The 18,328-nt window shown below is 36.4% G+C and overlaps 1 protein-coding gene across 1 annotated transcript; it reads right to left on the reverse strand.

Annotated features, from left to right (window-relative positions):
* Nucleotides 1-209: 209 nt before the first annotated feature.
* LOC137403708 (leucine-rich repeat and fibronectin type-III domain-containing protein 4-like) lies at nucleotides 210-17,945 on the reverse strand. Its single transcript, XM_068089720.1, has 9 exons — nucleotides 17,870-17,945; nucleotides 8,683-9,658; nucleotides 8,230-8,411; nucleotides 7,194-7,390; nucleotides 5,503-5,702; nucleotides 3,945-4,149; nucleotides 3,101-3,213; nucleotides 1,593-1,749; nucleotides 210-989 (listed from the first exon to the last, which is right to left on the reverse strand). Exons 2-9 carry the CDS (start codon nucleotides 9,607-9,609, stop codon nucleotides 856-858), a joined length of 2,115 nt encoding a protein of 704 aa, XP_067945821.1. The 5' UTR covers nucleotides 9,610-9,658; nucleotides 17,870-17,945; the 3' UTR covers nucleotides 210-855.
* Between the last annotated feature and the right edge of the window lie 383 nt (nucleotides 17,946-18,328).

Consider the following 18,328-nt stretch of genomic DNA (forward strand, 5'->3'; position numbering starts at 1 on the left):
TTGTGGCATTGTAACAACATACTTCAAGTTTTGACCGATGAAAATGCATAGTGACATGCTTATAGCTTTGGATTGGTCATGAATTCTTGGCTTGTAGCTCGCAATAAAAAGCTTACACGTCAATACGCAACCACTCACATTCAACATCTTGTGTTTGTTGTATGTTCAACGAAGGTGTCCAGATAATATATCGAGTGCATTGAACTTACTTATTATATTGCAACAGATGTATATATTGTTTCAGATAAGTGATACAAGTAGTAGCCTGCTATAGTTGCTGCAAATAATTCTCTACATAAACTAAATGCATTGCATATTCATGAACAAGAAAATACAGAATAAATATGAATAAAATATCTCACAACTTAGCCTTTGGTCACATGCTATAAATGAAAGAAATAATTCTTACAAAAATAAACAATGGAAATTCTCACAAGCACAGTACAAGGAAAATAGTGAGGGTAAATCTGGCATACAGGAAGGCACGGTCAGCCATCATTGTTCACATGTTCACTGATCACAAACTCATTGGGCACTGCAAATGTTGACCTTGACCCATAGGACAACCCATATATTGCATTTGAATCATTAGAAAATTAAAATAAAGCCTTTATTCTCATGGGACAATACAAATATTGCTCTGCGGGCATTCCACAATCTAAATAGCGCTGCTTTTGAAGAGCGAGAATACACAAGGACTTAACAAGAGAACACAATTAATAATACCAAATTACATTCGATGCAGAAGATGCCAGAATTAAAACTGTGTAAATATTAATACTGCCTGTTACAGTCTTTTATGATCAGCAGCTGAATCAGTAAAGAACCAAAGACCTCTAGACAGACTTATCAATCCTAAACCATAGTGACATTGCGTGAGACTTCGCTAATCTCATTCGTATCAATATCTGTGGTTATTGTTGCGATGGACATTGTTTGGCCGAGGTCTCCTGTTCCACAGAATTCCTTTAGACTAAGAACCTGGGCACCTGTCACACAAACAAAAGAGGATATAGGTTGTATCATGTAGATTACCTCCGTATAATGGCTATGCGATGGAGTATAAATGTTAGATGTATGTTGATGTATGGTAAGTGTAAGATATACTATTTAATCTGTACATCCTCTATAGAATATCGGGTAAACAGAACAATTTTATTTGTCAATCCATCAGATGAACACATCTATCATTCAGTTTATAATAAAAACCATAAGACATTCTCATTTAAAATCTAGCTAGGTCTATAAAATCTACAATCATATGTATGAAGCGATCTCTTGAAGATCGGATATCATGTCTGCAGAGGCTGCAAACAATGTCTCTGTGATCTTGGATGAACATGCCTGAGTCCGGTGGTAAGGAAACATCGATGACTGGAGACATGCCCAATAGAAAACATCAATTTAAGGTTGGATCTCATGCCTGTCACCACCAGTGGCCCTTGTTTGGAAATTAAATCGCAACCTGTTCCTTGCACATCAGGCATTCTAGACCAATAGGCCACGGCTGATCTCAATCTCATCACACATGTACATAACTATACAGCGTCTCATCTACAGATCAACCAATTTAATATAGAAGCAATACATACCAACATTTTCCATGGCTGTTCGGACACCCATATGTAGTTTGTGAGAATAATTACGTCCAGTTTCCCTGATGGTCTGCAGTGATTGGCTAGTGGTGTCTTTTATAGTCTGCATCTTTTTGTTCATTCGTTCTTTCCTTTTCTCCATCGTGTCTCTCATCTAAAGAAAAAACAAAACAGTTTTTGGAGCTTCCAACATAATTCTAGATTCAATTTAGACTAGTTTGAACTTGTCCTTAGACCTAATAAGGTTTATAAGGTGATCTAGAGTAGATGGTATGAAACTGTTGCAAAACTTTGAAATCCTGACAAAACTATTAGTGGTTTAAGTATGCCCTCTACGTCAACTAGTGGTGATGTTATTATTGTCTGAAGGGTTACGATTTTTACTTAAAAACCAGAACCAGTCTAGGCTGTAACTGAATGGCCTATTCCAAACAAAAATAATCTGTAAATCAGCTAATTTACTACATAATAAAAATTTTAGTTTTATTAACTCTTTGACCGGGTATAAGCCCTTCAAAAACATCCGAAACTCGTGTAATTTATTTTTGAAAATTCAATAAAATCGATATTTTATGAACGTATATAGCTCAAATCTTAAATTTATTCATATGAACAAAAAATTTTTGTACAGAAACATTCATTTATATATTTACTACTAAAAAAATACAACCATGTGCAATTGCCCCTGTATGAAATGCTTGGAGCATTTTTTTTCGGTAGAGTCAAACGCTATAACGTAGCCGTGCGAGCCACCATAACGATCGTTTTCTCTGTATATTCCAAGTATATTAAAAGTCCAAAAAGTTAACATCACTTCTATCATTTGAATTATTTTTATTCTGATCAGACAAAAAATCACTAACAATCGCAGGATCAAATAATCTTTTATTATACTGTTTTGAAAGTCGAGCCGATGTTGAGTGGTTTTTCCAACTTTTATTCTTTTCCAAGGCTGCGTGATTTGTTTAGCTTTTAGCACAAAGCAACGCCTCTAAGATAATCGTTCATATTGTAAATCATCGACCGATATCTTGTTGATGATATTTAAAACTTACTAGTGTTCATATCCTTTGTTTAACGTTACTAGGCTACAGCTTTATAAACGTCTACCGAAAGGGACATAAATGTCGTTTCCCCACGCAACCGGTAAACGACATTTTGGTAGTTTTCCCAGCCAAAGGGTTAATAATATTTACATGATATTGTAAATGCAAATATACTATTTACCTTTACAATTTTGCATATTGTATATTTGATTGCACCTAATCCTAAGATTCCATCAATTAAAAAGTCATTGTACATGGTAAAGCTGTAAACGAGCTAAAGTACTATATACAAAAACATACAGAGAAAAACCTTTTGTAGCTTATCAACGTTTATAGAGCTTAAATTCAGCAGGAAGTACAACGATGGGAAAAAGCAGACAGACGGAGTTTGCAAATAGGACATAACTACTGTAATCCTAAACACTCTGAATGAACAAGGTGACAAGGGCTGAGACTTACTCGTGCGCTGTGCTTGCCCATCTGTATACGCAGACGTTCCTTCATCACCTCTAGCTGTTCTCCTCTCAACTTCAGTCTCACCCTCACACCTTCGAGTGTCTCCAGCGTCTTACCTAAAGGTCAGAGGCAGTAATAAATGAGATATTCCAAATATAATCCAAGTGTAAATGAAATGTCAGGTGTCAAGCCAACTAACACATCGATGTTTTGTCTATTACTCAAAGCTGACAACAGATGCATGTTGAAAAACAAATAATGAACTGGTGAATGACTTTCTAATTTTAATTCTACATAAAAGTTAGGTTTGTAAATCAATATTCCATATTATACATTAGAAAGCAGTTTTCTACACCATATAACACTATGTAAAGCAGTTTTCGACATTATATCATATTTTGTAAGGCCAATATTATAGTACGCTTTGTAAAGGAATATTCCATACTATATTTTACTTTGATGGTGTCATGAGTCGTGGAGCCATGTAAAAGCCGCTGAGCTACTTTGACCAAGAATATACTCCAGATTTTTACACTGAGAACAGTAGAGTTGGCAAAACAGTGTCATGTTGCGACGGACTTCACAGAGCCTTCAATTTAAGTTGTAAAACATGCAAGAGGTTGCTATAGTTTACTCAGCGCGCATGACAAGCCAGAGCAGGTGAAACTGAAAAGATGAATTGGACAGTGTATTAGCTATATATGTCTTTATGTTATCATCGCACTACATATTGATAGGGCATTTTATGATGTGAATATTCATCTAGTAAATTCTTTTTAGCACACTGTCAATATATCTTATCCAAACCAAACGGCCTCCTTTTAGAGAGCTGAGACAGTGAGCATACCATGCAGAGGGTGAGTGGAGCACCTCACACCAAGAGTGGGGGAACCCGACTTTTTAGAAGTTGTGTCAAAGCTTTCAACTATAAAGTCATCCGGATACTCTCGGAAGTAAGCGTCCCAGACTTCAGCCGTGAGCGGAGTGTTTTCAGTAATCTCGATGGGACACGCCTCCGCCACTCCAGCAGCCGCACCTAGCAGCTCGTCATCCTATGAGAAACAATAGTATTCAGCCATAACACAAATTTGCTTATAGAAAATGTGAAATTATAGTAGCGATAAAATAAATGATCTTTTATTGCATCTAGATGTCCCAAATAACACAGAATTCTATCAACAAAACATTGGAAGCTTTAGACTAGATGGGAGTAGATCAAAATAACTCGCACACAGAAAAATCAGTATTTCATTGGTGTAACATTTCATATATGATTTTGGAGTTATTTCCTCACGATATTTTGAGATTTTATTGTTGTCAAGAGAATTAATGAAACTTACGCTATGCTTTCAAGTTTTGCATTTTCTTTACTAAAAATTTTATCTGTGACATTTTAAAATTAAAAAAAAATTTAAATAAATAAATATCAAATTAACAATTTTAACAATTAACAAAACCTCGCATCTTCAAGTAATAACATACAGCATTAACACGAATACATTATATAAAACTATTTAAAACACCAGATGCTCTCCACTTTTATTCAGTTGAAGCTCTCTTCGCCTCACTCACACTGTTTAGTTCACAACAGTTACTGGGTAGTTTGTTACTGGAACATTGGTATGTAGAGAGAATCATGGCAGCATTTAGGTTCAGCAGTAAAAATAAACAAGAAAATCTTAAACAAACCTTCAAAATTAATCAAAGGCACGTAACAAATGCATAGCTATATACTGGTAGGTACGCAGTCTGCCAGCAAGTAGACCTTTTCAGTCTTTCAATCGTGTTAAAATTTGTTCATGCTCTAATGGCTAACAAAAGTTCGCGAATGTGAAAACAAATTTCCAAAAACATCTTAGAAAATTGCATGACAGATGCGTCACCAAAAAGCTCAAACACGATTTTAAACCAGATGAATTGAGACAGAAGCGAGTCTTCGAGACCAGAAGCGAGATATTCCTGGACCGCATCATAAAGCTTAAAATGACATCAAATATGACTATAAAATATCTTCAGATTGGCATTTACGATTTGCTGGTGGCAAAGATTTTCACTGATTACTTTCTTCAGCTCTCAAAACTCACCTATATTTTGTTAAAACTGCACTGAATGTGTATAAATAAAATACACAGATTCAAACAATTTAACCCTAGCAGTAATATCTCAACTATCGTAAGTTTGACAGGGTTGTGAGAGGGTGTGTCACATCATCTTCGTTCCATTACTACAAGTAGCAACTAAATAAAAACAACTGCTTGAAAAATTCATCAAAGTTCTTTCCTCTCTTCGATGTATCCGATGCTCTAGTCCATGGAGAGCAACAGCCAATCAATTTCCAAAGGAAACATAATTACCGCCTGGTATGTTTAAATCAAAAGCAAACCAAGAAGAAAGGTAGATTCTACCTCTTGGAATTCATCGTCAGAGCTGCTGACTTCATCATCAACTACTGAACAGTCATCCTCTGCTGACTTGTCAGCGTTGTTGTTGTTAACAGATTCCTTGCTGCCGCAGTTCATCCAGCTGCCGTCATAATATGTGATGTTCATAGATTTGCAGCAGCTACATTTATCAATGCAGGCAGTAGTAGTGCAACCAACCACACCTACAAGGTGAGACACATCAGCACCCAAGAATACTGCAACAAGGAATAACTGAAACTGACTAGTAAACTATAGCTATATGTTGCTATAGCTATGGTAAACCATAGCTATAGGTTGCAATAATTATGGTGAACCATAGCTATAGGTTGCTATAGTTATGGTAAACCATAGCTATAGGTTGCTATAGTTATGGTAAACCATAGCTAAAGGTTGCTATAGTTATGGTGAACCATAGCTATAGGTTGCTATAGTTATGGTAAACCATAGCTATAGGTTGCTATGGTTATGGTAAACCATAGCTATAGGTTGTTATAGTTATAGTAAACCATAGCTATAAGTTGCTATAGTTATGGTAAACCATAGCTATAAGTTGCTACAGTTATGGTAAACCTTAGCTATAAGTTGCTATAGTTATGGTAAACCATAGCTATAAGTTGCTATGGTTATGGTAAACCATAGCTATAGGTTGCTATAGTTATGATAAACCATAGCTAAAGGTTGCTATTGTTATAGTAAACCATAGCTATAGGTTGCTATAGTTATGGTAAACCATAGCTATAGGTTGTCATAGTTATGGTAAACCATAGCTATAAGTTGCTATAGTTATGGTAAACCATTCAACTCCTTTTAAATGTTTATGCAAATTGGCTGATTGACTGGCTCATACTCATACAAGACGAGAACATGGATCCTTTAAAATCCACCTGTCAGCTCTACGTTTGCTGTTAGTTAAACTTTAAAGATGGATCTACACAAAATTTTAGAAAAGTATCAAAATATATTTTTCTAGAAAAGATATTTTTCTATCATTTGTGATTGTTTTTGATGTTTGGGGTGATCTGACTGCCAAAATGTTTCAAGACAAAAATTGACAAAACTTGATCACGGTTAAAAACAACCAAAGAAAATATTAGAAATGATGTCACTAGTTACTGGGCTGCCTGTCTCTCTCATTATTGCTATCGTCTTTTGCGCTGAAGTTGCAGCGTTACGCGTCTCTATTCTGTCAGTCCCTTTGCAACTATAGGCTTTATAATCGGAGAGTTTTGACTGCGATGAAACTTTGCCGATTTAAATCTTAAAACATTCTGGCAGTCCGATCATCTCAAACATTGAAAACAATCGCAAATGACAAAATATACTGATACTTTTTCATAAAATCTGCAAATTATGCCGTCAATATTTAGTTATGTGAAGTTTTATCAACAGGAAGCTGTTTTCCACCAACAACAGTAATCCTTGTTAGTAGCATGTGACATTTTCTTGCACTATTTACCAGAAATGAGTAAAAATCCATAAATGAATTCAAACTAAAAAGTATTCCACTGCTTTTGGTTTGGAAATATACTGAAACAAAGTCGAAATGAGAATGTGGCTTATCAACGAATAAGCAGGTTGACAATATCTTGGCCTCACGAGCAATGCTGATACCCAAATAAAGTTAAGCATTTGCGAATTAATATGAAAACCTTGCAAGCGGACTGAAAACATACCGATGCATATAGTGATAAGCACTGCACAGCCTCCAAACATAAGTGATGGGATGAAAAAGGGCTCAATGGAGGAGACCATATCTATGTTGAACTCTGCTGATACGTTCCCTCCTGGGTTCATAGCTAGACATTGGAACGTTCCGGAAGAGACCAGATGAAGACTGTTCACAGTGAGAATGGAATATCCAGGAGATGACCTTGAAAAGCACAGCATGACCAGTAATCCCTTAAAAACCACTGCAAGGAATTATCTACACCCTCTCCAAACACACGAATGCTCTGAGTCTAAATCACCTGTGTAAGAATGTTATTGGAAATACCCAAGACTATTTATAACAGTTGACATCAGATTGACTGACTGACTAAAGGGTCAGAGACCACAGGAATTGCTATTTGCCACCAGCAGATTGTGAATGAGGAAACGCAAAGTGGGTTTTTAATGTATATATATATATGTATACATTTTTATTAGAAAAATAAAATGAAATTACCAACAAAATGTGTGATGTGATTGGTGGAAGTGTGGTGAGCTGGAATATGTGATCGGTAGTACACAAGTCTTAAGAGTACATTTCTGTAAGAGGAATGTCATTTTCTGCTGTCGGTATAGCGAGATGGAAAAAAAGATTTTAATATGGAAATGATAAAATGTCAGATCATGAAGATTTGACATTTCTGACTCAATAAAAATCAAATTTTAAACAAAAAATAAATCTTAAAGTTTTCCTCATCGTAAACTCATATATTATCAAGAAGCGTAACAGAATCCACTGTGTTAAAACAAACAATTATACAAAATCTGCAGTTAAAATAACTCGGACTGTGTAAACCCTAAACAACCATACCTTCACATTACAGATGACGCCAGACTGAGGTCTTTAGACATTCAGTAACATTTTAAAGCTCTGTTGAAAACTTTTAGTAAAGTTTTGCAGCCAATAGCTAACTAATGTATATATGGTAAGCTTTATCATAAATTGTAGGTAAAATACAACAGGACATCATATATGCTCTCATTATACTCATGGTGACTCACTGAACAATGAAGTGGACCACCTCCCCGGTAGCATATATCCGATATTTCTTCTCCCCAAAGGTTGGAGGTACAGATCCATCCAACCACTCTCCCATATGTGGGTCACTTAGGTAGTCGAACAAAGGCGTTTTCCAAACAATTGATGGGTGTGGTGATCCAGTGGTGGAACAATTCAGCTTCACCTGATAGTATAACGACACAAAGTTACAGCTATTAGACAGACTAATAAACCTGCCTGCTTTCAAATGTTTTGCGTAACAAACCTCTCATAAAAGTTTATACCCATATGCCTCATCTTTATATTTCTATTGAATTGTCTCAAAGGACCATCAGCAATATACAGTGTTCATCTGCACTGGCTTCCCTTACGAACTGAAACAGCTTAGATAACTAACTGCATACATCGATGTTCGTTTCGGGAGACACGATTAAACGCAATTATAAATTTCTAACCTGGCTTTTATGGATATGATTTTTGCTCTTATCAACAACGATGGCCGTGGGAGGTGTGCAGTTCAAGTGCTCCAAGGGAATATCCCTTAACTTCCTGTCGTGAAATTTCCTGGGATTTGCACAAACAACATGTGTAGCATTGAGTAATTCGAGATGAGCAAACGTTCCTTTCACAGCGTCTCTTAACCAGACAAGGCCACAATTACAGTCCAAAGGATTGGCAATTACAGAGAGTCTTGTCTCCACACTCATGTTGTTCGATGCAAACAGATCTTCGTGCAGGGTAACGAGAAGGTTGTTACTGAGGTCTATGTATCTTACCACCGATATATCGCTGAATGTTCGTGGTAAAATGTAAGAAATTTCATTGTGAGATAGATCCAAATGCTGCAGATTAGGCAGACCTTCAAATATTTTGGGAGGAATCAGACGTAACAAGTTGTGACGTATTTCTAGAGTGTGAAGGTGGGGGTTGCTCTCAAACAACTTTTCTGGCAGCGTCTCTAAAAGGTTGTGGCTTAAAAATAATTCTGTCAGGTTTTTTTGCGACAAAAATAACTTCACGGGCAATTCTGATATATGATTATTACTCAAATCAATTTCTTCCAATAGTGAAAGTCGATGAAAACTAGGCTCATCTATTTTCCTAAGACGAGAGTTTGTGATCACGAGCTGCTTCAAGGATGCGAAACGTTGAAAACGCTGACCAGACAAATGTTTTATAACAAAGTTCTCAATCGTGATTGAAGTAAGATTATTTGGCATGAGGTGGAGGGCATCATGGTCAAGAACGTATCCATCCTTACAACTCACAACAGTATTTTTACACAAGCAGTAGGTACTGCATATATTAACTTCGGCACCAACGAGAATGAGCATACACATGAATGATACGATAGCTTTGATAAAAGTCACGTTCTCCATCATCCCAGCTTTTGCTGACCTATCTTGTCATATCAGCTCTTCAAGAACCAATCTACAAAAGCAAACTTCGTGACATAAAATTGTTTTCATAAGTAGTGTCAGACAACTTTAATTTGTTCGTAAAGTTGTTCGCTGCTGAAACCTTTTCTGTAAGAGACCAGCAAAGCTTGGTATAGTTGTGACTGCGCGACAAATGACTGAACACTTGAATGGAAACTATAATGTCTTGAACCTGAATGGGTAACGACAAAAGAATGGTAAATGAATCATTTTTGTTCAATACAATTCAAACTATTTCATTTATTTTGTATCATTCAGTGTACCAGAGTATAGAGTAGTCAACTAAGAATATAGATTTGATAGAGCAAATTTATTTTACTTTACATAACTAGTGTCATTGGGTGTACAGTAGACATGTTCATAAGACTCACAAGTGATTACAACAGTTACTAGTATGTTGCCTTTAATCTAATATACCGGGCTCACAGCACTAAATGAATCTGAAGGTAGGAAAACTATGACCTGTTACTTGTGCACAAATAAAAACCTGCCAACTTTACATTTCCTGATAGAGACTATGTGGTTGTCATTAAAATTGAGACTAACCTGTTTGAGCATTTCATTTCTGGACCACCAGTATACTACCAGCCAGTAGCTAGTATCGCTACTTAGCAATTGCATCATTTGTAAGTAATACTTATTCAGTTTGTGTGCTGGCAGTTATGGTTCAATGGACAGCTCATCAACCCCTAACCTTGCCTCCCTTACTAATAAAATAATAATTAGGAAGGAGCAACGCAAGGTCATGCTAGCTATACGCATTAACAAAGTAACTTACCATAACACAGTAAACATAAATTACCAACTTTAAAAATTTAGCTACAAATACAAAACTAAACAATTTCCAACATTAAATCTAGGATAATAAGAAGTAAAGTTTTGAAATGCGAAGAATAAACATTTTCTCACAAATGATATCATAGCAAGTTAATTAACTTCAATCTCATCATAATTTTATGAAAGCCCAATGAAACCATATGACATTTGGCAGGAGTACAATGCATCAAACTAAAGCATTGTCTATCATGCCATTCATGTCTTCAGATAAGACATGAGTATTGTTTTTTATTATAACATTCACAAATACTAATCAAAATAGAGGAATCTAATCCATCAAATAACAAAACACTTGATACAGGGTAGTGACGAACAACATCCGCGTCTCCTGATTACCAAGTCTTTCTTTTGTTCCATTATTATTATAATATTCCGGTCTATTATATCCGAAGCGTAGACTAAGGATCGATACAAAAAATACCAAAATGAGTGGCAACTGAATTTCACCTCAAACGCATTATAGCAACAATTGGCGGTGGCATAGCTACAAAACAGCCCTCACAGATTTGGGGCTAAATCGAATGTAATCAAAGTTAATTACAAACTCAAAACATCGAAAGATACCTCGTAGTTGTGGTACATAAACATTTGGTAAGTGGCAGCTCATTAAATGCACTTAAAATAAAAACTTTATAATTATTGATCGTTATTCTTAAATATATACTATCGGACAACCATAAGCTTCAGATAATTCATCAATAAAAGCCGTTCATATCAACAGACGAATCGGAAGCACTAAGGATTGCAACGATCGTGGATTGGCAGTCTTGAGGCAATATTCACTTCAGGCTCTACATGAATGGTTCGTGTTGCCAATGTAGATGAAAAACAAAATAAAAACACATACACTAAAGGTCTTTAAGGATACAAACAAGAAACCTTCAGGGCCAGGAAAGAAAAGTATGCCTATAAGATTGACACAATAAAAGATATATACAGTCAAACATGGATAACTCGCCCACGGATAGCTCGAACACATGGTTAATTCGAACGGTTTCTTTGGTCCGTTCCCACGTAATGATAAATTGCTATATATAACTCGAACTCAACACTGTTAATTCGAACTGTTTTTTTGCCCAACGGCTTCCGAAACGGTTGTTATCGCTTTAGAAAATCACTTTATTCAAAGCCATAGAGCTAAACCTCATCTTTTCGTAACTCATGATCGTCGTTATTACCACCATCGGCAAAATATTTTTGTCAACGACTTTTCTAAAGGTTTGGTGAAATTTGATTTATACTGCTATACGAAGAATAGCACGGGCTAGCCGGGTCACGCGTGCAAGGATTTTCGCCACGCACATACAAAACAAAAATCGCATGTTGTTTTGTATGTGCGTGGCGAAAATCCTTGAGTGCGTGGCGTAACCCAGCTAGCCCGTGATGAATAGTTTTCCGACGTTGATTCTATGTTGAATCAACGTTGGAATATTGAATGTTTAAAACGTCTTAAAAATTGTTGTAATTAAACGTATGCGTTGTCTTAGCTACAAAACACTATTCATCGTTTGACCTAAACACAGAATATACGTGTGTACATTCAATAAGTATCTATTAAAAAAGCGTGAGTGATATAAAATGTACGTAAAACCTCGTAAAACTTCTCATTGAACTGCCTCGGAGTGTTGCTCTTAACGAATCCCAGGTAAAGTAAGGTAATCTTTGCATAAACTTCAAGAAAAAACGGCAAAATTGATCGTGGGTAAACCACCAAAAGAAAAAAATGTCTTTTCTTTTGAGCATTTCAACAACGATCAAGTTTTGCCAATGTCAATCTAAAAAACGTCCTGGCAATAACATCACCTCAAACAATGAACCAATCTCAAGTGATAGAAAAATCTCTATACTTTTTGATAAAAACGTTTTAAACTTTACATTAGAAGCATTTAATTCGAAACAAGCCATTTGTGCTTTTGATTTATATTATAGTTTGCATATGTACATGTATCTACTAATAAATAAGTAAATACATGGACTTGTGACAGTGCTCTGATAACTTGAACGCTCTGATAATTCGAACACTTTTGCTCGGTCCCGTGAAGTTCGAGTTATCCATGTTTGACTGTATATATATTGCTTACTATGACTAATTTAATAGGCTTATAGAACCCGATATTCCAGAATGTTCTACTTGTTTAAAGACTGAAGTGCACGGCTAGCTGATAATCAACGAGTACATTTAAAAGTAAAATCCGAAGCACACCGAAAGAACTTAGTCTGATGTACAATAAAAACAAATTCACTCTAAAATAACAAAACACTCAAAATATCTATAAAAAATAATAAGCAACATATTTTATATTACTTCAGTCATAATAAAAATTTATTCATATATTATCCAAGGCAAAAATTATGCTTGTGTTTGCATATCACTTTGTTTCGCATAGGTACCATGCACATTTCTTTGGACTAATTTTTGTTTTTGTAACTATTTCAGCACATGGATGATGCAGGCACTCATTCAATTATTAGGTACTGTCTGAGCATACAAAACATGCTGTTTTACCTTGTACAACCAATACGTCAACTTCTGGCCTCAATATACTTTCATACTTCTAATGGTATACTATGCCTGCTAGAGACTCTCACAACTTGCATCGAATCAATAGCCAACACAGCCCATTAATACCAGGTAGGTCATTCAGCATGAAAGGACTGGCCTCTGCAACGACATTTCAAAATATTCTATCTAGATGTCCCGGTATATTCAATTGTGCATTCAAGTTGTTCAAACATCCCTGCGAGATTCTGTATGTTTTTTGCCGAACTGTAGTTACATCAACGAGAAATTGTACAAGTCTGCCAGGTTTTGGCTTACGAATTCCCTCAGTAGAGTCTAGAATGATTTCACGTCACTTCTGTCTGCAGCAGTTTGAAGCTCCCTAGCTTTTCTTCACTATCGGGTAGTAGAGGATTTTTACTCTATAGAAGATGTTTGTGAAGACAATCTCTGTGAAGGAGTTCTGAAGTTTACGCTAGGTATTCAAGTACACCCTCCTATTTTATCTGGACTTGCGCTTGAAAGTCTGCCTTGTTTCATTTCTTTCCACAATTAGCTGTGATAGGCACCACTCATGTACATTAAAACAATCCTGATGTTTTTTATCCTGCTTCCAAGCATGTTACTAGCAATCAAATACACTGTTTTCTTTAAATACTTCCACTGAGATCCAAAATAAACTTGCTCAGCCCCAATCCTACAGATTAACAACTATCTCTTCTTCCAATTCATTTCTCTTTACCTGCTTTCACTCCACCTTTGCTCAGAATTGGATCTGTTTGATCATCAGTTTGTACCTTCACATCTCATGGTATGTTGGTTCATAATTCTACTCTCATTATCCAATATCTACCACCTCCTTTACATATGTTTTAAATGACATAGTCCAGTAGAAGTGTCAGTGTTTAGATCATGAAAGCCTTCCAGTGTTTAAAACAGTTGTATTCAGCACAGAGCATTGGATTTGCAATTATTTACCCTGTGTCTGCCAAGTACACATTTTTACTTCCCAGTGTCTGAGCATGCTCAAGCATTAAAATCACCAATTGGTATTAATATATCATTGACTGGTCCTCATCTGATAGTATCCCTAAGATGACTGTAATATTGTGTCTTTGCCTCCTCAGGAATTAGTCATTGTGGCTGGCGGAAGACACACTAATGAAGATAGCGCAAAACCTCTGCAAAAGGAATTTCATTGCCATAATTCTGTAATTGATAAAGAGTGATTCCTCATCAAAGATGCCTGCTAGCTCTCGCAGGCAATATCTACCTCACCTTTTTTCCAAATGATGACCATCTGTTCCAAAAAAGTATAACTATGAGTTTTTAAGCTGTCATAACCTGGCAGTCTAAATGAGCTAAGTAGCATTTCATCTGTGCCGTCTGTCAATTTTCATGGCCACACTCGCAACCTTCCTGTCTAGACGATTCAATTCTGACTTTTCCATCAGCATGTGCACTATCCATTCGGTGATATACATGTATAATACTACTTGTCTATCTGTATTCTTTATCCCTACTAGCATACTTTGAGCTAACTGCGGGAGTGTGAACGAACCAGATGAGCTTCGGACGATTAAAAATACTGTCAAACTTGAACTTGCGATTACTTGAACGTGCAGTTTTCGACATAGAGTAGAACCCTAAGATACGTAAGGTGAAATCGTAATGAACCACCAGGTGAAATTGCCATATGACGGAGCCTCTTAGCATCTACGCTTTCTGGCGCTTCTCTTTTGGAAAATACATATGCAAAGACACTTGTTTCTGGTGACTCCTCCAACTAATTCTGAAATGCCCTGTCATTAGCACTGCCTATAAGATGTGTTATTGTGAGATTTTTTCAAGTAGTTGTTGTGCAATAAATCCAAAGAGATTTATTCTGCTGATGATGTTTGATGTAGAGTATTCTTATAAAAGATACACTTCAATATATGTCCATTTTGACATCAAAACCAATCTCAGACTAGATTACTTCTAAAAATTCCCACAACATAACAGTAATAAACATAACGCATATGCTGCTGGAAACAATCAAATCCAAACCTTGCGCTCGAAATGAGCGATGGGTACTGCGACTACAGCCATACAACTTCAAAGTGGTTTATGTAAAAAGTAAAAACAACTTAGCTGATCCATCAAGCAGGCTCTTTGAGGCAAATCCAGCAAACTCGGTCTAAAGCGCAGCTAGAAGACATGGCATACGTAAAGGTGTGTTGCGCAGTTGGCAACACCTCCTGCGGTCCCTATTAGAGAAATTGAACGCACATCTGCCGAAGATGATGAATTAAAGCTAGTTGGGAATTGCATAAACCTTTAAAATTGGAAAAAATTTACTGGTTCAAATATATATATATATAGAGCTATGAAAGACGAGCTATGAGCAGTCAGTAAAATAATACTCAGAGGCAGTATATTGATTATACCCAAAAAGCTTAGGTCTAGAGTTTTACAATTGGCTCATTAAGGACATATGGGTCCGAACTAAACAGAATTTGAAGTCAAAAGTCTATTGGCCAGGTATTGACGTTGATGCTGAAAAGTTGTGTAGAAGTTGCCATGGGTGTCAAATCACTTCTAAAAGTGCAATTCCTGAACCTATTAGAATTATCAAATTACCTGTAGAGCCATGGACCGAAAGCTGTTGACCTTTTGGTTTCATTACCATCACCATCAGGGGAGTACATTCTGGTCATAATTGACTAATACAGTCGGACTTTTTGAGGTAGTATACATGAAAACTATCACTAGTGAGAAGACCATTCGAGAACTAGAGAAAATGTTTTTTACTCACGGCTTACCCAAGTCTATTAAAGGTGACAATGGGCCCCAGTTTGTATCCCAGGTTTTTACTGATTTCTGCGCTCACAATGAAATTGAAGATTTGAGAGTGGCCTCAGGCTAACGGCGAGGTTGAGGGACAAAATGCTAGTTTGTAAAAAAGAATCCGTATAGCTTACGATGCAGGCAGTGACTATAAGGTAGAAATCTCCAAATACTTAATGACGTACAGAAGTACAGTACATCCAGCAACGGAAGAAAGCCCAGCTGAGGTGCTATTTGGGAGAAAAAGTCGTACAAAGTTGCCTCATTCTTCAAACGTAGATAGCGATCTTAGTGTTCATGACAAAGATGCTGAATACAAAGGTCTGTCTAAACTTTACGCTGACGGCAGACATCATGCTGCATATTCAGACATCATGCTGCATATTCAGACATTATAGTAGGTTACAAGGTTTTGGTGCAAAAATCCAGACCGAAATAAAGTTGATACTCCCTAATCCTCTGTCCCCGCAACCGTTACTCATAGAGTGGGTACGAAAGTTACAATCATGACATACAATGGTCATATCTACGATCATAGTGTGTCTAATGTGAAAAGATTTGTGCCATCTGATTGTTTTGTAGGTAACGATGAAGATGATTGGAGGGACAGTAGGAGAAAATAGTGAAGAATATGCTGGGAGGACAGCAGGCACCAAGCATGCCGAAGTGACAATAGGAAGCACCAAGCATGCCAGAGCGACAATAGGAAGCACCGAGCATGCCAGAGCGGCAACAGGAGGCACCGAGTGTGCTGGAACCTATGGTAGAGTGACTAGAGAAAGAAATGGCTCAGGGAGTGAGAGAAGACGACCGGAGAAGCTGAAAGATTATGTCTGCGTTGTGACAATAAATTAATAATGCTCAGCGTATATTAATTCTCGAGTACTTACATAGAAATTTAGTTACACCAATACTCGCATAGTTTTAGTGGCACAGCACTCATGTGGTGTGAAATAGTTTGAATTTCGTACTGTTTTGTTCTAGTTGAGCATTACTCAAAATAGTGTTGGATATATAGTATTATCTTTTATTTTTGCGGAAAGATATTTTCCATTTTAAACAAACTCAAGAAGGAATGTTGTAACATTATCATATAATACGTGATTAACATTCACTGTGTTCTGAGTATTTACTGCAGATCAGTTCTTTTTCCTATCTGCGTGACTTCTGGAATAAAGCTGTTATTTGTAACGCTTATATCATGTCTGATTAATCCATTAACATCCTGATGTATCTGCATAAATACACAACAAATCGTGCTTACTCGCTTTTGACAAAGTGAGAGTTAGCTTGCTACAATATTTTACATGCATGAGTGGTTCAGTTTCAAACTTGTGCTAAAGTGGTAAATCGTTTAATCAAGTTCCATGTACAAGAAATTTAAAAAAAGAAATTAGAACATACTTTTTGATCACTTCTTGTGATAATTCAAATATGCAATATGGCACTATCTAAATACATTGTTTCAAAATATCCTTGCTCAACATACAGTATAGTATTATAATAATATATTATTGTAATGGTTGCCAACGGTTAAAAGGCTTTCATATTGCTATGATACGAAAAACTTTTTTGAATTAGTGTGCTCTTATCTGGTTTTTAGGCTTATCTATTTGGCTGCACCTGCTGCAGCTGTTAGGCTACTCATATGACAATGGCTATTTTTGTGACGGGCATGACTGACATGAGTGGTTTGAAATTTTGAATTGCGGATTTTGTTAAAAATATATCAAACAAATTCCAGCTTTATTAGAAAGCCGTTCAAGTGCTACTACGACACCATGCTTACAGAACTATTAATGTTCACAAAGTATACTTATTAGGCTCAACAAACTGCCCTTCCAATATATTCTGTTTATCGTAACTTTGCAAGTACGTATAGGCAAACACGTAAAATAACAGACACCTAGCCCAGCTTAAGAATGTTTCACGTAAAATAACAGACACCTAGCCAAGCTTAAAAATATTTCACTAAGTAACATCTTCGGATAAAAATAATGTAATAAACTGATAGGCAAATTTAGCTTATGCCCGTACTTGGCAATAAAATCTGTAACGACGATGGATTTTTATCTCCAGTTCTTTCCCAGCTGTTTTTACTGTTAGTGGTGTCGTACGGTGTAATGCGACAGGCGAGTCGAATGGGTTCTGTGCGCACTTAGTTTAGTATGGTCTAGCTGACTGCGGCCGAGTCGTTTGCAAACTAACGGTTTCCCGTAAAATGGTAGAGTAATTTTACAGTGCTATCGTGCGTTAACGCAGTCTTCCCGTTCACGATACGTATATTTTTTACCACCAAACAATACAATGATCTAAACTCAACTAGTAGTTTGCTCACTTACACTTCATTATTATTTCTGTCATCACAATTACCTTAAACTATTATTTACTCCAATTTTGTGATTTTAATTTTCTAATATTTATTGGTCTAACGAGCACCAAAATAGCCATTTTCAGTAAGCCAAAATAGATAGTGAAAACTTCGTCAGATATATT

Source organism: Watersipora subatra, chromosome 9 (assembly GCF_963576615.1).
Source record: "Watersipora subatra chromosome 9, tzWatSuba1.1, whole genome shotgun sequence".
NCBI lineage: Eukaryota > Metazoa > Bryozoa > Gymnolaemata > Cheilostomatida > Watersiporidae > Watersipora > Watersipora subatra.

What these genes read in the sequence shown, in the direction of transcription:
- LOC137403708 (XM_068089720.1), bottom strand. Translation starts at nt 9,609, where the DNA reads ATGATGGAGAACGTGACTTTTATCAAAGCTATCGTATCATTCATGTGT. An exon ending in ATCATATCCATAAAAGCCAG is followed by an intron (nt 8,412 to 8,682) that starts GTTAGAAATTTA and finishes TTATACTATCAG; the next exon opens with GTGAAGCTGAATTGTTCCAC. An exon ending in AACAGCCATGGAAAATGTTG is followed by an intron (nt 990 to 1,592) that starts GTATGTATTGCT and finishes TTTGTGTGACAG; the next exon opens with GTGCCCAGGTTCTTAGTCTA.